Source organism: Heptranchias perlo, chromosome 1 (genome assembly GCF_035084215.1).
Source record: "Heptranchias perlo isolate sHepPer1 chromosome 1, sHepPer1.hap1, whole genome shotgun sequence".
Classification (NCBI taxonomy): Eukaryota; Metazoa; Chordata; class Chondrichthyes; order Hexanchiformes; family Hexanchidae; genus Heptranchias; species Heptranchias perlo.
Genome location: NC_090325.1, coordinates 188,043,762 through 188,068,245, shown reverse-complemented (window position 1 = coordinate 188,068,245; position 24,484 = coordinate 188,043,762). Strand labels below are relative to the sequence as shown.

General features: G+C 43.6%; 1 protein-coding gene across 2 annotated transcripts in view; it reads left to right on the top strand.

Moving 5' to 3' along the window:
* The window catches only part of npnta (nephronectin a), a 71,731-nt gene that overhangs the window by 5,826 nt on the left and 41,421 nt on the right, over nucleotides 1–24,484 (top strand). For both annotated transcript variants that reach the window (XM_067994441.1, XM_067994440.1), the window contains 4 exons: nucleotides 8,291–8,383; nucleotides 17,405–17,524; nucleotides 20,549–20,668; nucleotides 21,405–21,539. In XM_067994441.1, the coding sequence (XP_067850542.1) occupies nucleotides 8,291–8,383; nucleotides 17,405–17,524; nucleotides 20,549–20,668; nucleotides 21,405–21,539 (468 nt within the window). The remainder of the gene's footprint in view (nucleotides 1–8,290; nucleotides 8,384–17,404; nucleotides 17,525–20,548; nucleotides 20,669–21,404; nucleotides 21,540–24,484) is intronic.

The window sequence follows — 24,484 nt, the reverse complement described above, 5'->3', positions numbered from 1 at the left end:
GGTAGCACTCTCACCTCTGCGTCAGAAGGTTGTGGGTTCTAAGCCCCATTCCAGAGACTTAAGCACATAATCTAGGCTGACTCCCCCCAGTGCAGTACTGAGAGAGTGCTGCACTGTCGGAGGTGCTGTCTTTTCGATGAGACGTTAAACCGAGGCCCCGTCTGCCCTCTCAGGCGGATGTAAAAAAACTCTTGGCACTATTTCGAAGAAGATCAGGGGAGTTCTCCCTGGTCTCCTGGCCAACATTTATCCCTCAACCAACACCTGAAACAGATGATCTGGTCATTATCATATTGCTGTTTGTGGGACCTTACTGTGCGCAAATTGGCTGCCGTGTTTCCTATGTTAAACAGTGACTGCACTTCAAAAGTATTGAATTGGCTGTAAAGCACTTTGGGATGTCCTGAGGTCATGAAAGGCGCTATAGAAATGCAAGTCTTTCTTTTTTTTAACCTAAAGCCCTGCTTCACTAAACGTAGACTGACCCCGAGAGATAATGTTGTGCTAAAGTTTTGTGGGCAGTAAATCGTGACAACATCAGAATGTTTCTTATTTGATGTTTATGTCTGTTCTCCATCCCTGGAAAAAGCAGCACTATCTCTGCTAGCTGACGTGGAGCTTCCTCTGTGATATTCACAGACATGTAAGAAGCATGTTATGGGAGAAGAGCTCGATACGGTCCGTGTATTTATGGGACGACCATTTATTATGTCAGTGGTGATTTAAACGAATGCTGACATCTCAACAGTGGGATATTTTTTTGTAGCTGTTCTGTCAACACCGCTCATGATCCCTGGCCCCAGCTGTTGTCTCCTGATGGTTGCTAGGCTACAGGGATGCATGCTCTGATTCTCGATGCAGTGTCACGGTACAACTGGGAACGGAGTAAATTGGACCAGCCTCGTTAAAACCTATCAAAATACATTTTAATATTTATTTTCAATACATAAAATATTGTATGAATAAATCTGTTGTGCAGTATATTTTTTTTGTTTAATGTATGCAGTCAGTAAATAACTCACTAGCAATCTTGTCACTCGTGAGTTATGACGCTGTTCGAAAGTGCTAGATCAATATGATATACTCGAGTGCTTGGGATGCTGTATATAGAGGGAATGTTACACCGAAAGGTCAGAGTATCATTAGTCAGTGAGACTTATAATAATTTTTTGAGGGGCAGATCACTACCATACGTGTGGGGCGAGCTGGAGCGGAGCTTCTCAGCGTCGTGGAGTCACACAGAAACAAACAGTTTCTCGATAATGCCTTTTTGTTTCACTCTGGAGGGGATGATAGGGGGGTGGGGGACGCTATCCTTGTTTTCTGCTGGGGTCTAACCTCTCCCTCCACAAAGCTAGTGCATGGCACTGAGTCACAGCACGAATAATAACTGGATTAAGGTGAGATTTGATCGAGGTGTTCAGAATCATGAAGGGTTTTGATACAGTAAATAAGCAGAAGCTGTTTCCAGTGGCAGAAGGGTCGGTAACCAGAGGACACGGATTTCAGGTGATCGGCAAAAGAGCCAGAAGTGACACGAGGAAACATTTTTTTATGCAGCGAGTTGTAATGATCTGGAATGAAAGGGTGGTGGAAGCAGATTCAGTAGTAATTTTCATCAGGGAATTAGATAAATACTTGAAGGGAAAAAAAAATTATAGGGCTATGGGGAAAATGCAGGGGAGTGGGACTATTTGGATAGCTCTTTCAAGGGCACGATGGGCCGAATGGCCTACCTACTCTGATAAGAGCAAGCAGATGTTCGTTTACAGCTCCCATGCCTTCTGTTTCAAAAATGAACCTGCTGTGCCCAGTAGCAATGTGGGCACCTGTGCCCAGCCACTTGTGTGGCTCTTTCAGTGGGCACTGCTCAGTGGGCACGTTTCCCATTCAGGGTGTAGGTGCCTGCTCAACAGGCACGCAAGATAAATGTGAGAATAATCCATGAGGAATCCAAGAGCTGCTGTGAGAATGTCCCATTTTCTAAATGCAAACCTTTCATTAGATTTGAGGTTTGTTTGTGCATCTTCACTGATACAAGCGCGGGATACTGAATAAACATTAGACCAGACCACCGTGAAGTAAATCCCCCCGCACAAAAAAAGGTTTAAAAATGACAAAAGGAAATAAATACACTATCCAACCCCCCCTCCCCCCACCTCCCAATCTCTGATAAACCAGTCTTTAGGAACTGTACAAAAACTGTGTTATGGGGCAAGAGAGCGCTATATAGGATTTTCTCATCCTACTTTTTCCATCAAATTTTTGCCCACCCCCTGTAGATATTTGCTGCAATACAGTTCCACAGGGACAGGGGGCCTCCCGTATGCCTTTGCCCAACTGGCCATCCCTCTAGCTATTCAACCGCCGGAAGCATCACACCCGAATCTGTGCTGCCCTCTCCCCACATCCATTCATGCTCACATCCAGCTGGGGTTATTGGATGGCAATCAAGAGTGGGAAACCCTGCCCCCAACCCAGTGGTGCCGAGGCCAACTATAACATCCCTACTGCCACTCTGCCATGAGATCAGATAACCCAGCGCAGATATATATGGGTTTTCCAACAGTGAAAGGCCCAGTCTGTATTCAGAATTCCAATCTGAGCTCGTTGGTGAACCTGGTCAATTATAGGCTCCGCCGCTTGCACATATTCAGGCTTGCGATAGAAGAGGACGAGAGAAAATAGTGAGAATCCTCCTGCAGTAATTACTAACAAATACACACAATGTCCAGGGTCATGACGAATGAGGGTTACTGTCGGAGGTGCCGTCTTTTGGATGAGACGTTAAACCGAGGCCTCATCTGCTCTCTCAGGTGGATGTAAAAGATCCCACGGCCACTATTTCGAAGAAGAGCAGGGGAGTTCTCCCCGGTGTCCTGGGTAACATTTATCCCTCAACCAACGTCACTAAAGCGGATTATCTGGTCATTGTCTCATTGCTGTTTGTGGGACCTTTCTGTGCGCAAATTGGCTGCCACGTTTCCTACATTTCAACAGTGACTACACTTCAAAAGTATTTTATTGTCTGTAAAGCGCTTTGGGACAACTTGAGGTTGTGAAAGGTGCTATATAAATGCAAGTCTTTTCTTTTTTAAAAGGGATTGTGTACATTAACACACGTTCAGCACCGACTCATCTTACCAATTACCTTAAGGCTAAATTCAACTCCGACTTAGTAGACTAGTAACATCAGGGCTTATTAGTGCTGATGTATGAGATGGGACTAGGAGCAGATGGACATTGCAGTATAAATAACTAAATGCTCCAGGGAAGGGAGCTTCTCTGTGTTATTTCTTATAGTTGGGCTAGAGGAACTGTAGGAGTGGCAGAGCCCACTGTGACTACATCGAGCAAGGAGCTCAGATTGGAATTCTCAATTCAAGTTGGGTTAAACCCCCATTTATTTGGCAAAGTCAGAAATGTGGGTAACTTTGGACGATTCAGATCCGGATGCGCCCAAACCTTTAAAACAAAAGGCTAGTGGGTTTGTTACCATTCTTTTATTCAATCCGCGCTTACGCAGTTACCCCATTGGCTACAATATGCCAATTGTTTATGTGCCTTCATGTTTCCTGGGCTTATATTGTTGATAGCTCGATGGGTACGTCAGTTTTTCATGGTCTTACTGGTTTATTGGAGGGAATATATTTCTATCTGTCTGAGGTACGTGTCTACGTGCTATCCATTTATTCCTGTGGTAGTCTAAAGGCTGTAGGGGTGATTTTGCAAATCACACTCCCACCGTCCCCACGACTTACTGCGGATGGAAAATTGTGTTGAGAGTGCTTGTTCTTTCCCGATATCTACAGCTGGGAATGTGCCTTCATGAAATCATCCCTTATGCATCCGAGTTCCCTGGTGGTCCAAGGATATGTTTCTCATTGACTCCTTACAAATTGTTAAACTTTTGGTTTTGTTCCTGACTTTAGATTTGTACCCCTCTGAACCTGAATTTCACAGGAGAGGAGTTCGAAGCTAAATCTGAACTCTACATTGATCTGAACTCCCACCTGAAATCAGTAGTCACTCCAAGAAAGGCGACTTGGGAGACATGATTCAGGCAGGGCTAAGATAGGTTAAGATAGAATGGTAGGTTTTCCTAATACTATAAACACTTCACTTCCACTCCAACCAGGAAAACAGTCAATTGGGGAAGGCAGATTTAAGTGACAGCCCTGAAACTTAACTGAACTTTCATTCTTTTCCTTCCCTCCATATTTCTGTCCTCCTGCCCTGAGGTCAATGAGATATGATTGCACCAACAGTGACAATCCTCCAATGCCTCTTCAAGTGACCATTCTTCACGTGTGAACCTAGGCAGCGAGTGTTGATAGGAAATTCACCATGGTGGGTATCAGAGCCAAGACTGATTCAGTGCTTATCTGACGCCGATGCCTGTACTCATTCCAGCAGGAGTCACCGGACGGCGAACAGGAGAGGAAACTCTGGCTGATCGTTCCCTCCCTGGTTCACGGCATTAAGGCCAATTGCAGTGCCCCTAATGCATGCCCTGGCTCGCCACGGAGCAGGGACCAAACCTGGGATCTTCCTGCTCTGTGCGGCTGACAGCATCACTCCTTTTGCTTAACTGGGAGTCATCTTCCAACAAAAGTAAATGTCTAACATTTTTGTTTTGGGGAGAGTATCAGAGGTTGGAAGAATTAAAAGCTGCTTGTTTTACCCAGCTCTTTGATATGGACTGGTATGTTACAGAACTTACAAACTGCCTTCATAACACTTTAATAAGACAACCATGGCTGTTGGTGTGAAGAAAGAAAGACTTGCGTTTATGTAGCTCCTTTCACAATGTCCCAAAGCACTTTACAGCCAACAAAATACTTTAGAAGTGCAGTTACTGTTGTAATGTAGGAAACACGACAGCAAGGTCCCACAAACAGCAATGTGATAATGACCAGATAATCTGTTTTTAGGTGTTGGTTGAGGGATAAATATTGGCCAGCATACCAGGAAGAACTCCCCTGCTCTTCTTCTAAATAGTACCATGGGATCTTTTGCATCCACTTGAGAGGGCAGGCGGGGCCTCGGTTTAACATATTCAAAAGACAGCTCTTCCAACAGTGCAGCACTCCCTCACTACTGCACTGGAGTGTCAGCATAGATTATGTGCTCAAGTCTCTGGAGTGGGGCTTGTACCTGTGACCTTCTAAATTAGAGGCGAGAGTGCTACCAACTGAACCATGGCTGACACCTAAAGTAGTTTAAAGTGTTGGGGGCGGTGAGCGTGGCTGTTGCCATGTAAGTAATGGGCATATGTTTCAAAACCACTTGCTCTGAATCCATTACAATGCGAAGACGGCTTGTGCTATTGAGAAACGCTTTACGTGTTTCTCCATTGCTGGCAGATTCCGTGCAGCTGGTTCTGATATCACAAATACAATCAGCTCACAGCACGAACTGAATGGGTTTTATTTCCACCCCCTCCCTAATCAAAACAAACAAAATGTGTTTTGAGCTGAAGTTGCTCTGACTGGGATCAAAGTCCTTTCACTCTCACTGATGGACCCAACACCGCTATGAAAGAACAAATTATTGAATTACTCATCAGGTCCCACTCCCACACCCACTATTGTGAAATGAGATAAAAGACCAGAACAGGTACCACAGTCCACCAAATGCTCAAGCGTTCCAAAAACCACAATTTGAATCGGTCCCATTGTGGGGAAATGTGGCATTACATTGTTGACTATTCCCCTGAAAACACTCAATCTTTATCTGCACCTTGGCTGCCATGGCCCACCTGATAGTCACTGGCACCCACTAACCACTGCCACCCACTAGTAAATTGCCACCCACTAGTAAATTGCCACCCACTAGTAAATTGCCACCCACTAGTAAACTGCCACCCACTAACCACTGCCACCCACTAGTAAATTGCCACCCACTAGTAAACTGCCACCCACTAACCACTGCTATCCACTTGTAAACTGACATCCACTAACCACTGCCATCCACTAACCACTGCCATCCACTAGTCACAAATGATTTCCACTTACACAAAGTAAGGTGACATGAACTAAAGTGATACTTTTCTTTTTTATGGGTGGAGAGGCATTATTGAACGGGCACTTTCCAATATCTGTGTTTCCTTTCTCTGTTCAAAGTTATTGTTTTACGTTCTTTTACCACGCTGCATTGTCCAATTTCAGAACCACTTATAATGTGAAACAACGTGAAAGCTCTTTGAGTAAGGCTCACCCTTGTCTCAATCAGCCTTCCTCCCTTTAATGAGCCGGTGGCCGCTGTTTCTATTCTATCCTTCTCCAAATGCCATGATGAAAGTCATTGACTTTCAATCACCTTCTACCACAGTGAGAGCACCTTAAAACAAACAGGGCCAATGTTAAGGCAAAGTTAATGTCGCTATGAATTACAATGTCATGGCACGCACAACTCACACCTTCAACCCTTGGCAGACTATTGGATGCAACAAAATTAAAAATTATAATAAATTTATGACTTTTTTTTGAATGAACAGTGAAAATGGAAGAAAATATGATCCGCCATTCTAAGTTTCTCCATTTCCTGTCCAATACACATTATTGCAGAGCTTAGATGTGAGGACACTAAAAGTTACTGAGGTCATGTGAGAACTACATATTTAATCCAGATTCATTAACTTCTTCTGTTATGGGAGAATTCAAAGAATTATAGAATCATACAGCACAGAAGGAGGCTATTCAGCCCATTGTGCCTGCCAGCTTTTTGAAAGAGCTATCCAATTAGTCCCCCTCCCCAGTTCTTCCCTTATAACCCTACAAATATTTCCTTTTCAAATATTTCCAATTCCCTTTTGAAAGTTACTATTGAATCTGCTTCCACCACCCTTTCAGGCAGTGCATTCCATGTCATAACAACTCGCTGCGTAAAAAAAAAATTTCCTCATCTCCCCTCTGGTTCTTCTACCAGATAAAGATTAAAAATCAAAATGGATTTCAGTCTTGATCGCCTTAAGTGGTGCCTTATATCAGTGGGCTTCTTTTGACTTTTTTTCTCTTACAGTTTCCACTTTCTACACAGCTGGAAAAATCGCCATTGTGGCTCTTTCACCCCTGCTCGCTGCCGTTACATTCCGATTCCAGTGTTCTCCCGTCGTCCCCTGGAGGCTCTCACTCACTCTGGCCTGACGGTGCCATGGGTGTTGTCAGCCGTCCATTACCTCACCGTGGGTGGCCATTACCTCATGCACGAACCTGGGTGGGGACAGCAAGCTATTTGGTCACGGAGGGCATCGCAGCTGATGTCCACAGCCGTACCTTTTCTGGCAGGGAGTCCTTGGAAAATGATCGAGAGTGGCTGATTTCCCCCACCCCCCGCCGAGTCCAAGGGGCTTTGAGGCCAATTGTGACCTCCCTGCCACTGCTCCAGCTGAGACCAAGGATTAGGTTTTCCTGCTCTGTATGGCTCAGCACCAAACCAGGCAGTGCATTAACTACCAGGAGCTCTGTACTATTGTGTGATACTTTACATGTTTATATATGAAGGTAAGTCAGCGTAATGCAGCAAAACAAAGAATAATGTTCTGAGGATAGGATGGAATCACACTACCTGACTGAAAATAGAATTCCTATTGTTTTCTAAACAAAGAAACTTTGTAAATTGTCCCTTCACAGGGCCTGTCAAATCCAAAGTTATTGCTCTTCCATTTTGAGGCAAGTCCTGTGCTGCCTTATTCTAATCTCTAACAGATGTAGTTATCTGCCCAACACTAAATCCTCTTGTCGTCAGTGGGACTTATGGCTGATTGTTATAACACTTCAAAGGTGCATGTGTTGTCAACCTAGCAGGAAGCAGGTGCACATTTTGAAGTGAGCAGCCATTCAGTGATGGGTGAGGTAAATCCCAGGGAAAGACACGTGACCTCGCAGAGGGAGCACATTTCACACTCAAAACGTAAAATATGGAAACATTGGCATTTAATTTTAGATGAATAACAACATTGGCACTTGTCATTCTGAGAACATACCTTCTAAATGTATTTGTTATATAATCTTTCAAGGTCAAACATTGCCTATCAAAGTCAGAATAGCAGTGGCATTGTCCTTGTGAAAAGAGTGATATGTAAGTGAAAAATCCACAACTAATTATGTGTTATTACTATGGAATTGTGGTGTGTTGGATTGATCCTGTAAAATTTACCTTCCTGAAACTGTATTCTTGTTGCCAGTGAAAGGCTAACTCTGTGGTAGTGAACTTACTGAGCTGACAAGGCTGCTCGGTTACTGTTTGATCTGTTTAAAGGTTAACTTGTTAATTCTGCTCTTACCAGCTGTGTGCCAGCATGGATGTAAACACGGCGAGTGTGTGGGACCAAATCGATGCAAGTGCTACCCAGGGTACACGGGCAAAACGTGCAATCAAGGTAAGAACGAGAAACCAGCTTTTGCCACTTAGAAAAATGGCACTGTCTAATGCTGAAGGGTTTTCTTATCTCGCAAAGAGCCTCAGAGCGAGCGCTTTCTACCCTTTGATTGGTTAGAAACAGTGTTCACATCACATATCAGTACCAACCTTTCCCATAAAATGATTGCATACACGGTTATCAATAGTTTGTTCTGTTTGATAGTAAAATAGTCCTGAGTTTATACACAAAAAAGGTGTACACCTCAGATATACCAAACTATATTTAAGCATATATTTGGGTTTTATTAGAGTAAGTGAGTAGAAACTGTTTCCACTGACAGGAGGGTCGGTAACCGGAGGACACAGATTTAAGGTAATTGGCAAAAGAACCAGAGGCTAGATGAGGAAAAATTTATTCATGCAGCGAGTTGTTATGATCTGGAATGCACTGCCTGAAAAGGCGGTGGAAGCAGATTTGATAATAACTTTCAAAAGGGAACTGGATAAATACTTGAAAGGGAAAAATTTTCAGGAAAAATCCTCAGGGGAAAGAACAGGGGAGTGGGACTAATTGGATAGCTCTTTCAAATAGCCAGCACAGGCACAATGGGTCGAATGGCCTTCTCCTGTCCCCTGCATGATTCTGTGATAACATGTATGCATCGTGGTATATTTCTGGAATACATATGTTGGTGATGTATACAGTGATTTTGAAATGTAGAAATACAAGTGTATTTATGTACACTGCTAATAGTTGCACACTGTTAGGTGCTATTTCTTGGAAAATATTTTATGTGTATTTAAATCTATATACTCTGGCTTCATGACTTTTATTTTGCATACTCTTCTTACAGAGCACAAATTCTGCAGGTTAAATGTTAAATCTTTCACTGGCCCCTCTGATAGCCGTGTGAAAAATGTCTCAGTTCACAACCTTTAGGGACTGGAGCAAACACTCTGAATGGCTCTTAAATGCGTCCTTTGTCATCTGAAGAATATTAACACAATATTGCTCTAATCCTGGGGTTATTTTCGCAGGAGGTGTGATTAGCAGGTTTACATCCAGGACAGAGCAGTATTTACCTGTCGCAGGGGGTCAGATTAAAGATCGAAACTTGTTACATCCTTCTGTGTTGAAACCATAAATTCACAGGCTGTAAAGAGGCTGGGTACTGTGAGGGGTCAGGGAGAAATGCAGAGATCAGGCAGCTAAAGAAAGTCAAGTGTGCTTATGGACAACATTTTTTTTTCTTCAAATTTTCTCTACAGCTCTTCTGGAGGCACTAATTAATGTTAAGGTACTTTCCACAGGTGCTGATAGCTGCTTGGTGCCCCATCTGGCCATTCTTCCCGTGTTGGGACTAGGAAGTGTGTGTTGGCTATTCTACCATGGGGGGCATTGCGACCAAGCCTGGTTCTGGACTTGGTCTCACCTAATGTCCAGACTCATGCACTTTCCAGCAGGGTCGGGTCCACTGGATTGTGATTAGTAGCGGGAATCCTGACCTTAAACTGAGACCCCTTCTGCCCTCTCTGATTGACGTAAAAGATCCCATGGCACTATTTCAAAGAAGAGCAGGGGTGTTCTTGCCAATATTTATCCCTCAACCATCATCACTAAAAATAGATGATCTGGTCATTATCACATTGCTGTTTGTGGCACCTTGCTGTGCAAAAATTAGCTACTTTATATTACAACAGTGACTATACCTCAAAAGTTCTTAATTGGATGTAAAGCACTTCGGGACATCTTGAGGTTGTGAAAGGTGCTATATAAATGCAAGTCTTTCTTTTTCTTTTAACTCAATGCACAGTATATCTTCATTAAAAAAAAATTACGTCAACTCTGCATCCTTTCCTGCTCCAACTCAAATGCCCATATTGTTTTAGACAAGACTAAACATTTTTTTTCCCAGCAAGATTTAACCTGGACTAACAGTATCTTTTCTCATACTTGTGGGATTGATAGATGCCTAAGAATAAGCATCTGCCGACCACTTAGTGGTAGAATTGTAGAGACACAATTTCTTGGGTCTATAGAGCTATTACACTCGTTTTTAGCATTGATATGTTTAAATGCTTGGGATACTTTGATGTGCTCTGTTACAGTCTGTCCATACTAATAGTTTCAGTCAGAACTCATAATAAGTTGACTTTTTTTTTTACTAAAAGCAGATTTCAGATACATAGAGGAAAGACAGATCTGCTAGTCTGATAAATGAGGATAAGCCATCTGTGACTTGACCCCTGTCTAGTGGGGAAATGATCTGTTTATTCACAACCTTCTTCCCCACTAACATAAAACTGAAAGAACCACCTACTGCAGTAAGTAGGCAGCAAGCAACAAGAAAGTAAAGTTTGTCGTGGGTTTTGGCCAAGCCTGACATCAATATTTGCGAACAATCGATGCACTGAATCCCTGGCGAGTGCAGAGCCCACTAGATTATAAAATGCTGGGCTTATTTGTCATTATTATTTATTTTTTAAAAAAGGAAGCAATAAGGGGACTGGATGGTGCAATAGGTTAGACAACCTTTCACCTTTAAATCCAACTGTCAGACTGATGGATGGGATGGAAATCTCCTTTAACTGTTAAAGGTTCGTCTCATGGTAGAAGACTACAGCGTAGGTTTTTCTCAGTGGCCACTTGAGGTACACTGTGCCAGTGAAGAAGAAGCTGCCCACATTTTCCCACTCCCCCAGGCCATTTTCAGGCCTGCCCCCATCCCTACCCCCACCGGGCCATGTGTCTAAAAAAAAATCAGCGACACTGAATTTTATAAATAGGGACAAGGGTAAAGAAGTAATGATAAATTTGTACAAAACATTGGTTGGGCTGCAGTTAGAGCACCAGTTTTGGGAGCCCCATTTTGGAAGGGCATTCAGTGTAGATTCACCAGGACGATGCCAAGGATGGAATCTGTAGTTATGAGGAGAGACTTGAGCTACTGGAACACAGAAAGCTAAGAGGAGATTTAATGGAGGTTTATAAAATTATGAAAAGTTTTTATAGTGTGAATATGGAAAGACTATTTCCTCTGGTTGGAGAATCAGTGATGAAAGGTCATCAATTTAAAATTGCCACTGAGAGTGAGGAGCGAAATTAGGAGAAAATATTTGAAGCAGAGGAGGATACTGTGCTCTGAGGAGAGAGCAGGGCAGTGGGGTTCATTTTGGATTGCTCTAGCGATGGGCCGAATGGCCGCCTTCTGTGCTGTAAACTTCTATGCTTCTAATTCTAATTGGCAATCGGTCACAGGATGGCTGGTGTGGGAAATGAGGAAGTTTCCATGCTGGTGCAATGAGCTTGGGGGTGAGACACACTGGGGGTGAAATTGGTCTTGGAATGGAAAATGGGACGGGATGTAAGACAGGCGGCCGACTCACTGCAGCCCAGGACCAATTTCATTCACTGTCGTTCGGCAGAATGGAGGGAGGATTACTCTGTACCTAACCCCGCTGCGTCTGGCCTGGGAGGGCTAGATGCTGACAGTAGGTGTATGAAATTATAAAGTTCTCCATTCGCCACCACTGATATTTTCCCCTCACCCTAGTGAGCACAAATTTTAGCAAAGAAAAAAATAGAAACAAGAATTCTATTGTTGTTAATTCTCCTGACTTTGTAGTACCTTTGATATAAAATTAATGAAACTGTATTTATTGCATTTTTTACCACTGTCAATCAGAACCGAATATCTTTAATACATTTGATGATTGGTGCCAAATCTGAAAATTGACCGGGTTAAAGATGCTGCAAATAGTAAAATGAGCAAATTCAGATGGGCAACCCACATGACATACCAAATAAGGAAAAGCACCGTTTGCAATGTTAACACAAAGTAAAACGTAAACAGCATGTCCAACTTGTTTAGTCTTCATGTATTCTGTGCTTCTTTTGTGTATACTATGAACAGCAGAATTCCCCACTTTTCATAAAATGAAACAAGATAGGTCACTGACATCAATGTTCATGTTTAATAGGTAAACAAAAGGGAAGAACATTCTGACCAGTAGCTAAATCAGCAGCTTGTACGTAGCTGGGGGCGCCAGTGTAATGGTTATGACACTAGACTAGCAACCTAAGGGTCAGGAGTTCATAATCCCACAGCAGCAAATTATATCCCAGGCTTACTTGGTTAAGGCAGTGAGTTGCTGAGACATTCAAACCAGCAAGGTGTCAGGTGTGATCCCTGGTCTGTGCAGATTTAGCTTATCTCAGCAGGTGGCAGTGTCCTTGGAGGGGGAGCTGGGCCAGGGTTCCCACGACTCAGCACCATCTAGTACTCCTGCTGGTTGTACCTCTTGTTCTTGTACTGGGTCCAAGGATAAGGCCATTTAATCAGTATTAAGCTGGTATCAGTATCAGTATGTCAAAAATAACTGACTGAGGATTAGTTGGATGATTGATGGTGAAGGGTCTTCTTTCAGTTTGGACAAATCGTGCACAATCTCTTGTCACTTCTTCCATACATCTATGCACACAGGGAACAGTTTTTAATTTGTTTCAGCGTGAAACACTCCATCTGAGGCGTTTGTACTGCACCCTGCACAGACTCTGCCGTTCTTGCTGAACCTTACCCAGAAATCCTGCTGTTTTTCCTGTCTCCTGCTCAGATACTCAACTGATTATACAGCCCCCTTCCCAGATACTCAACTGATTATACAGCCCCCTTCCCAGATACTCAACTGATTATACAGCCCCCTTCCCAGATACTCAATGATTATACAGCCCCCTTCCCAGACACTCAATGATTATACAGCCCCCTTCCCAGATACCCTGCTACAGCCCCCTTCCCAGACACTCAACTGATTATACAGCCCCCTTCCCAGACACTTAACTGATTATACGGCCCCCTTCCCAGACACTCAATGATTGTACAGCCCCCTTCCCAGACACTCAATGATTATACAGCCCGCTTCCCAGATACCCTGCCACAGCCCCCTTCCCAGACCTCAACTGATTTTACAGCCCCCTTCCCAGATACCCTGCTGATTATACGGCCCCCTTCCCAGATACCATGTTGATTATACGGCCCCCTTCCCAGATACCATGTTGATTATATGGCCCCCTTCCCAGATACTATGTTGCTTATACGGCCCCCTTCCCCGATACCCAACTAATTATACTGCCACCTACCCAGATATCCTGATTACACTGTTCCCTACCCAGATACTCAACTAATTATACTGTTCCCTACTGTTTTTGCCAACCTTTCCAATAATTGAGTCCCGTATGACACCCCAATACCATTGTGCCATTATTAAATCTCTTTAATTAAAACATAACTGTCCATCAGGTGAAATTAACTTTGAAGAGCAGTGCCAAATTTGAGAATGCCAAGTTCAGCCGAGAACCTGGCTCTGACCCACCCACCTTTTACTGAAGGTGAAGCAGAGTCCCCGATGGCTGTCGTTACTGTATGCACAGTCAGTTCCTGACGGGCGATCATGACAATCAAAATTGAAGAGCACCTTAGCACCCAATTAAATTTCAGCATTGAGTTGATTAAGTTGCTGAAAACTAGAACCTACCTCATGGCCTTAAATGAAATCGGACTTGACTTCTAATCTCTTCCAATTATAGAACCAACAGTTAATGCAATTCCTTGGAACTGCAGCTTGTGCCAGATATTTCAGCCAAGGGTCTGGCATTTCTTGTGCTGGCATGCTTGTTGCTCATATATTCTCTGGCAAACTTGCAGCCAGCAGGATGGGATACTGTACATTCAGACACCTGCCCCAGAGTTCAGCTCTGCCTATTATTACACAGCAGATTCAAAAATATCACGTATCCGAGGGGTTTCATTCACTCTGCACACGCTCAAAATGGATTATGATACCCTAATTCGTATATTCTGCAATACAACCAAAATTCATGACATAATGCATGACATTATATCTTTACTAATGCCATCCATCACTAGTCAAAATTTCACAAGTACTTTATTTTCAGTTTTCCATTTTAATTCAAAGTAATCGATCTCCTGTGGTGTTACTTATGATGAGTCTGAAATTGCGCAGTTGCAAGAAGGTGTGTAGGGGTGGGAGAGGAGTGCACTTCTCTATCCCTCTTCCTGGCCACTGTCTGAGGCTGCACCAAACCGTTTGCAACCCACCACGACTGCCTACTTCCACCTCCGTAACATTGCCTGTCTCCACCCCTCCCTCAGCTTATCTGCTGCTGAAACCCTCAGCCATGCCTTTGTTACCTCCAGACTCGATTATTCCAATGCTTTCCTGGCTGGCCTCCCATCTTCCACCTTCCTTAAACTTGAGCTCATCCAAAACTCTGCTGCCTGTATCCTAACTCGCACCATGTCCTGTTCACCCATCATCCCTATGCGTGTTACATGGGCTGCCGGTCCAGGAATGCCTCGCTTTTAAAATTCTCATCCTTGCTTACAAATCCCTACATGGCTTCGCCCCTCCCTATCTCTGTAACCTCCTCCAGCCCTACAACCCTCTGAGATCTCTGCGCTCTTCCAATTCTTGCCTCTTGTGCATCCCCGATTTTCATCGCTCCACCATTGGCGGCCGTGCCTTCAGCTGCCTAAGCTCTGGAATTCCTTCCCTAAACCTTTCAGCCTCTCTACCTCTCTCTTCTCCTTTAAGACGCTCCTTAAAACCTACCTCTTTGACCAAGCTTTTGGTCACTTGCCCTAACATCTCCTTATGTGGCTCCGTGTCAAATTCTGTTTGAAAATGCTCCTGTGAAGCACCTTAGGACGTTTCACTTCGTTAAAGGCGCTATATAAATGCAACTTGTTGTTGTTGTAAAGAAGTTTTTCAGGCATCTGCTCAGAGACAGTGAAGTAATTCTTTTGTATTTGATTGCTTCCCGTTGAATAAAATTCCTTTACCCCTCTACAAAAGAGGGGGTACGGGGAAAGAGCAGGGGGAGTGAGACTAATTGGGGTCACCATTGACCAGAAACTTAACTGGACCAGCCATATAAATACGGTGGCTACGAGAGCAGGTCAGAGGCTGGGTATTCTGCGGCGAGTGACTCACCTCCTGACTCCCCAAAGCCTTTCCACCATCGACAAGGCACAAGTCAGGAGTGTGATGGAATACCCTCCACTTGTCTGGATGAGTGCAGCTCCAACAACACTCAAGAAGCTCGACACCATCCAAGATAAAGCAGCCCGCTTGATTGGCACCCCATCTACCACCCTAAACATTCACTCCCTTCACCACCGGCGCACTGTGGCTGCAGTGTGCACCATCCACAGGATGCACTGCAGCAACTCGCCAAGGCTTCTTCGACAGCACCTCCCAAACCCGCAACCTCTACCACCTAGAAGGACAAGGGCAGCAGGCGCATGGGAACAACACCACCTGCACGTTCCCCTCCAAGTCACACACCATCCCGACTTGGAAATATATCGCCGTTCCTTCATTGTCGCTGGGTCAAAATCCTGGAACTCCCTTCCTAACAGCACTGTGGGAGAACCGTCACCACACGGACTGCAGCGGTTCAAGAAGGCGGCTCACCACCACCTTCTCGAGGGCAATTAGGGATGGGCAATAAATGCCGGCCTTGCCAGCGACGCCCACATCCCGTGAACGAATAAAAAAAAAAATTGGAAAGCATTTTCAAAGAGCTGGCACAGGTCCCTTGGGCCGAATGGCCTCTTTCTGTGCTGTAAGATTCTATGGTTCTAGAATAATAGTTCATTTATAATAAATACTTCAAACTACAGCTGCAGTAATAAAACTTACTGATAACATACTTGCACTGGACAATTAAATGTGCCAATGCAGTCAACTCTATTGAAGTGACTAAATGCTGTGGGACTTTTTTTTGCATTAAAGGCACTATATCAGTGCAAGGTGTTGTTGTTGAAAACTGAGATGAATATTGGTTTCTGTCGGGTGAATAGAAATGATAAAGCTTGAACCATTATCTCACTATAATGTTGAATTGCCTCCTGTTAATTGAGAAATGTAAGATGCCAAGTGAATGCAAATTTGCTAAGATTTACATATTTTACTATATTCTACCATATTTGCATAATTTACAGAATTCACCATGCTTGCAGCTCAACTTATACACACTTACCTGCTGTAGAAGTACTACGAAATGTCATTTATTTATCAAATCGTTATCAAATTATTTAATTATCAAATGATGGTAAATTAAAAGCAACAACACTACAAGACTATTTATATTTAAGAAACCAAAAAAACTTTAATTGTTTTTTGTATCTGTCCAGTAGGTTTTAGTGATTTCTGTACACGTACCCCAAAACCTCTCTGTTCCTCCACAGTTCCTAGCTTCTCACCATTTAGAAAACACTCCGATCTATCTTTCTTAGATCCGCCTTTCACTTTACCACATAACTTGTGGAGGAGAGGTTTTTTACAGACAAATTATTATGAATTCCTGATCTAGGTAATTGGATGGAGTATAAACACTGGCATAGACCAGTTGGGCCGAATGGCCTGTTTATGTGCTGTAAATGTTATGTACTCCTGGTCACATCATTGGATTTAGTGACATACTGGTTGTTCAATTAATAAGAAATGACTATACTCAGTGATAATTTGTACCCAGTGTTGAGTCATCTATAGCCAAATCTAAGAGCAGAGCTGAACTTTGGGTTCCTGAATTTGGTGCTGGCTTTCAAAGTCGATGTGCACCCCCTCAGAATTCAATCATCAAACACCAAACCCAAAGCCCCAATCTCTGATCCCTAATCTAATCTTATAGCAAAATATCATCATGTAGTCTTACTCATACTGCAACTATAAAAACACTCCAGTACTGCACTACATTAGTGCTGCTACGATACCCACGACCATTACAACTATTACACTTCAAATAATAATGATTGAATTAGCTACCTTACCAAAGCTACCCAGCTACCAGTCGGCTGTTTCCTTACAAGGAGAGAATGGGGGAGCAGAAGAATTAAGCAATTTGAATTTCTAAGACGTTTTAACTCTGAGATTCACAGTGCCGCACCAGACGTATCTTTGTAAACTAAAGGGATGATTTTGTGTTGATATTAACTGTGGCGCTTATTTTTCCGAACAGATTTTAATGAGTGTGGAATGAAGCCTCGGCCGTGCAAGCATCGGTGTATGAATACGTACGGCAGCTACAAGTGCTACTGTCTGAATGGCTACATGCTCATGTCTGATGGATCATGTGCAAGTAAGTGGCTCGCTTTTGATTGCTTAATGCAATCCCATGCCCATCCCTCAACTATGCTTAACTGTGGCGTGAGTCTTGTAACCTGCAATAAGCTGAAGGCTACATCCAAGGTTATGTTCATCTATTCAGTGCTTCCTGGTACTATAAGTACAGTCAGTGATTACAGCACCATTCTTTACACAGCACAGGTAGCACAGTCATTGATTGGAAGCTATTGGGTTGGATTCTGGTTTCTATGAAGGAGTCGGAGCTTTGTTTAGCTGCTTCAAGTTCGATAAATTCCAGCCCGTTTTTCCTAGTGAAAGCGGTGACTGGATCCACTATCAGCCTGACTCCAGTCTGAATGGAGTAGGTCTACTGTGACCAAACATCAGAGTTGGCGTGAAGCGCGCTGGGGGGAGGGTGCCTTAATGTAAGTGCGACTGCAACAATACAATGTGAAGATGGACGTTTCCATTCACATTTTTAGATAGTCTGAAATTGTCGTCCTTTGGCTAATAGTGCAGAAAGGAATATATGCAAGGAATGTATTGCACTCCATGCCCTTCATTCAGCACCACACAACTCAAATAACCAGTGCAAATGCCAACATTGGGTCTAAATCACTGGCCCATAGCACAGGCCAATGACTGGCCCATCCCAAAGATCCTCTTCTTGTGCCAAACACAACAAACTTTGGTTATATTTTCAACTTGTTTCAAAAACAGTCTGAAACCCAAGTTAAATGGCCAGAACTAAAATCCTGCTCTCCCATGGCTCAACTGGTAAATTCACTGCCCTTTGAGCTTACAGGCTGTGGAAAGGTCCCAGGTTCAGGCTCTGGTTTGTTCAAGAGTCAGCTGATCTCAGGTGGGGGGCTGCTACGATTGGCCTCAGCACCCCTGGGTTAAAGAGGGGGGAAATTGGGCCGGGGTTTCCTGTTCCTGCTCGCTGTTCAGGGATTTTGACAGGAAGATGCACCTGTGTGGAGATGAGGGGAGGACAGGGCTGAGAAGCAGCCTACGGTTGAATGGCCTGCTCATGTTCATTGACCGGAATGGCCACTGGCAAATTGCAGAGGGAAATCTGGCATCTGTGGAAGCACTTTCCCTGCAATAGTCAGTGCCTCCAGGAGAGGAGGGTAGAAGATTCGAGTGTCAGCCCCAGTAAATTCCAGCTTGGATGGTGTTTGTAATCTAATTTTTTGACTGTATTTTTGTGTCAAAAACTTATACAAATGATAATGCAGAATATCTTGCTGATTCCTGTTCGAATAGTACTGACCGGATCCATTAAATGAAACCATTTGACAATTTGAGCCACTGATTTATAGGTTTAATGGAAAAATGTACAGAATCACAGAGTTTGATTCCCAAAGTACCAAGTAAAGATCCCAGAATACCGACCCATGGAGTCACTACAAACAATGAGCCCAATTGTAAATGGACAGAATCTTAGAATGCAATCCCCAAACCACAAGTGAAATCCCCCCCCAATCTCATAATAAAAACTAAAATTAAGTCCCCGGAAGCAAACAGAACAAAAAAAAAACATTCATAGACTATCACAGCATAGAAGGAGGCCTTTTGCCCACTGTGTCTGTGCTGGCTTTTTGAAAGAGCTATCCAATTAGTTCCACTCCTCCTGCTCTTTGCCCATAGACCTGCAAATTTCTCTTTTTCAAGTATTTATCTAATTCCCTTTTGAAAGTTACTATTGAATCTGCTTCCACCGCCCTTTCAGACAGTGCATTCCAGATCGTAACAGCTCGCTGCATAAAAAAATTTCTCCTCGTTTCCTCTATACAATAAAGTTCCTATTAATTCTAGTAAAAGTGCTAGGTGTCTGAACTGGCTGTTGTACTCTTAAGAGAATCGATATTTGTATCTAATTGTCACACAAACATTTAGTGCAGGAAAAAAGAACTCCTTTCTCCCCACCATTGGTGGCTGTGCCTTCAGCTGTCTAGGCCCTATGCTCTAAAATTCCCTCCCTAAACCTCTCCACCTCCCTCTCCTCCTGTAAGATTCTCCTTAAAACTCACCTTTTTGACCAAGATTTTAGTTACCCCTCCAAATAGTTACCCCTTCTTTGGCTCAGTTGATGATTTTTTTCTTGGTCTGATAGTGCTTCTGTGAAGCGCCTTGGGCCATTCCTCTACATTATAGGCGCCCTATAAACGCAAGTTATTGTTGCATCTAAAATTTAAACAGAAGATGCTGAAAATGCCCAGCCTTTGTTCAAGCTTTTGAGGGGAAAATGACAGGTTGATATTTTAACAAAAGCAAAATACTGCGGATGCTGGAAATCTGAAATAAAAACAGAAACTGCTGGAAACACTCAGCAGGCATCTGTGACGAGAGAAACAGAGTTAACGTTTCAGGTCGATGACCTTTCATCAGAACTGGAAGAAGTTAGAGATTTGATGAGCCAGAGCCAGGGATAAGTGGGGGGGGGGGTGGGGAGGGGGCTCAGGAAGGAAAGAACGAAGGGGAAGGTCTGTGATAGGGGTAGAGGGCAGGACTGATTAAATGACAAAAGGGATGATGGTGCAAGGCAAGGAGGGTGGTAATGGGACAGGTTAAGAAACAAAAGATGGGTCCCGAGGAGATGTAAATGGCAACAGCAGAACCATTACCAGCACTTGCTGTCTGAGAAAATGGGAGCGGTAGTTATGGTCTGAAGTTGTTGAACTCAATGTTGAGGCTGGTAGGTTGTAAAGTGCCTGGTCAGAAGTTGAGGTGCTGTTGCTCGAGCTTGCAGTGAGATCATTGGAACTGTATAGGAGGCCGAGGACAGAGAGGTCAGAGTGGGAATGGGTTGAAGAATTAAAGTGGCTAAAGGGCGAATTAAAGTGGGATAATTCAGGTTAATATTCTGATGAAGCGATCCCGCCTGAAACTTTAACCTTTCTTTCCATTTGGAGGCTGATCGACGATGTGTGCATCTCTAGCATTTCTTGCCGGTACTTCAGCTGCCTGCTTGATTTGGTTAGGTTGAAGGTGATGGCTGTGCAATAATTAACTCGTCCGTGCACTTTGACAGATACACGGTCGTGCGCCATGGCAAACTGCCAGTATGGCTGCGATGAGGTGAAGGGGGAGATCCGCTGTCGCTGCCCATCTCCAGGGCTGCAGCTCGGACCAGACAGAAGGACCTGCGTGGGTATGTATGTCGAGGGCTTGTCCACAATTAAGTTAACGTACAAGCGTCTTTGTAATCTGGAGTTTACCTGCCCACAGAAACTTCTTGTTTGGTAGAACGAAATTCCCGAAGGCAGCAGCTCTTTAATTGCTGCCATTGTTTAACAGCTAAGCACCCATGGATTCCTGGAGCAGCTGTATCCCACACGCTGTGGGGTAGATGAGCTGCTTTCTTCTCTTACCTCTTGCTCCTGTATTTTTTTTTTGTTTGGTGCTAGTTTTGAATCAGATTTTGCCTCGTTAAAAATGTACAGAATTGATTCTGTTTGTCTTGGAACTCTGGAATCAGCTTAATTTACCTCAGAGTGGATTCCAGAGCAGCAGAGGTGACAGAAGAAATGGTGTTTTTGAATTCCTAATGCTGGACCATTGGCAGGTCAGATAGTGAAGAACTTCGATCCTGGCCTGTGCAGGTGCACCGGGCACCAGATCAGCCAAAGACCCAATGCTCCATACCACGAGCCGCACCTCGCTAACCTTGCAGCGCTACTGCGGAAGAGTGGGATTAGAGCCTAATTATTTGCCGTAAGCCCTAGGCCTGGTGTTACAATGACTGGTCGGTCTTTGGTTTGGAGGGTAAACACCTCTTGCTGATGTGACCCCTGCTCAGCCTCGCAGAGCTTGGAAGCTGTGATAATGGGCTGAACTATCATGACAGTACTGCGTTGCTCATAAGCTTCTCCTCCATTCCCTTCCAGACGTCGATGAGTGTGCCGCCGGGAGAGTTGTGTGCCCTCGATTCCGTAAATGCATCAATACCTTTGGAAGTTACTTCTGCAAATGCCATGATGGCTTTGAGCTGAGGTACTACGATGGTAAATATCGGTGCCTAGGTAAGTCGGAAGGACTCTCTTAAACAATGGGCATAGCTGTTGTCATCCTATTCGGTTATTAACAAGGCATAACAACCCAGACATGACACGAGGAAAACCCTCAGTGGTGGAGAGCTTTGGGAACCATAGGTCCAAAGTGCTTTATACTGACACTGTCCATTCGCCAGTGCTGCACATCTCTCAAGAATAATCACTGTCCCCTGAAAAAAAATTCTGTTTTGAATAATATTTCACAGCGATTCTTGTTATTTCTTCTGTTGCTTCGATACCTCAGTCACTTAATTCCACAAAGTGCCAAAGCCCAGAATCCTATGTGAACAAGAGACTTTTGTTACTTTATTTTACTAGATGAATGGTTTAATTAATTGTTGCTATGTAAACCAGAACCACATACGATTTTCATTTTCTACTCAATACATCAATACACATTCTACACATGCTGGTGCTAAGTTATTTCCTTGGTGATGAATCCACAGATTAAGGTATTAGAAACATAGAAAATAGGAGCAGGAGTAGGCCATTCGGCCCTTCAAGCCTGCTCCACCATTCAATATGATCATGGCTGATCCTCTATCTCAATACCATATTCCCGCTCTCTCCCCATACCCCTTGATGCCTTTTGTGTCTAGAAATCTGTCTAGCTCCTTCTTAAATATATTCAGCAACTTGGCTTCCACAGCCCTCTGAGAGAAGAAATTTCTCCTCATCTCAGTCCTAAATGTCCTACCCCATATCCTGAGACTGTGACCCCTCGTTCTGGACCCCCCAGCCAGGGGAAACATCCTCCCTGCATCCAGTCTGTCTAGCCCTGTAAGAATTTTATATGTTTCAATGAGATTCCCCTCTCATTCTTCTAAATTCGAGTGAATACAGGCCAAGTCGACCCAATCTCTCCTCACATGACAGTCCTGCCATCCCAGGAATCAGTCTGGTGAACCTTTGCTGCACTCCCTCTATGGCAAGTATATCCTTTCTTAGGTAAGGAGACCAAAACTACACACAATACTCCAGGTGTGGCCTCACCAAGGCCCTGTAAAACTGCAGTAAGACATCCATGCTCCTATATTCAAATCCTCTTGCAATGAAGGCCATCATACCATTTGCCTTCCTAACTGCTTGCTGCACCTGCATGTTTGCTTTCAGTGACTGGTGTACAAGGACACCCAGGTCCCTTTGTACATCAACATTCCCCAATTTATCACCATTTAAATAATACTCTGCCTTTCTGTTTTTCCTTCCGAAGTGGATAACTTCACATTTATCCACATTATACTACATCTGCCATGTATTTGCCCACTCACTCAACTTGTCTAAATTGCCTTTAAGCCTCTTTGCATCCTCCTCACAACTCACAATCCCACCTAGTTTTGTGTCGTCAGCAAACTTGGAAATGTTACATTTGGTTCCCTCATTCAAATTGTTGATATATATTGTGACTAGCTGGGGCCCAAGCGCTGATCCCTGTGATACCACACTAGTCACTGCCTGCCACCCCAAAAAAGACCCATTTATTCCTACTCTGTTTCCTGTCTGTTAACCAATTTTCAATCCATGCCAGTATATTATAACCAATCCCATGTTCTTTAATTTTGCACACTAACCTCTTGTGTGGGACTTTTATCAAAGGCCTTCTGAAAATTCAAATAAACCACATCCACTGGTTCTCCCTTATTTGTTCTACCAGTTACATCCTCAAAAATCTCCAGTAGGTTTGTCAAACATGATTTGCCTTTCATAAATCCATGTTGACTTTGTCTAATCCCGTTGATATTGCATTGGTGATAATCTTTAAGGGGTTTTCTTACTGCACAGGTACATATATCTGCAATGTGTATATATATATATGATTATAGAATCTTACAGCTCAGAAGGAGGCCATTCAGCCCATTGCGCCTGTGAAAGAGCTATCCAATTAGTCCCACTCCCCTGTTCTTTCCCCATAGCTCTGCAATTTTTTTCCTTTCCCTGCAAATATATCCAGTTCCCTTGTGGGTAAAACTTAAACTTTTCTAGGTTGATATTTTTGACTGACCTACTGTCGAGCCTTGTGAAAACGACAATTATATTTACACAAGTTTCCAGGTCTCTGGAGAGTCTGGAAGGGATTGCAGAAAATGTAGACTATAAAAATCACAGCAAGCCGGTTATTAAAAAGTGCGAAACTATAAGAGGATTGTGCAGTTTATGGAACAATTACCTTTCGCTCCACATGCGTCATCAAAAACTAGGGGCTCTCCCGTGGCATTGCTCATGGAGATCAAATTTTTAAAAATAATTTAATAAATTGAGGAATTGAAATGAGCAAGCTTCTGTGCTGAGCAATGGAGGGATTGTAACTGTGGATTGGCTTAGTGCAGTTATTATTATAAGAAAATACAATACACACACACACTTATATAGTCAACTTTGCTCTGGAGACCTCTTTATTAAACCTATGTAGTCCATGTTTATATTTTCATAATCCCCTTCACATGTTAGTTTGATCCCTCTCTCCAGGTTTTCCCTGAACCATGCACATCATCCTCCAGCTGAGATGATCGGTGGTCCACTGGCTCCCAGGCCTCTCCTGGCGCTATTCCACAAACAGTCACTAGAGGGTGGCCCAGAATTTGTGGGCTTGAGCATGATAGTGTGATATTTATGCTACTGGACTAACAATCCAGAGGCCTGGAAGGATGTAATTGCACTGGAGAGGGTACAAGGGGGATTTAAGAGGATGTTGCCAGGACTGGAGAATTTTAGCTATGAGGAAAGATTGGATAGGCTGGGATTGTTCTCTTTGGAACAGAGGAGGCTGAGGGGTGATTTAATTGAGGTGTATAAAATTATGAGGGGCCTAGATAGAATTGATAGGATATTTCCCTTAGCAGAGAGGTCAATAACCAGGGGGGATAGATCTAAAGTGATTGGTAGAAGGATTAAAGGGGAGGTGAGGAAAATTTTTT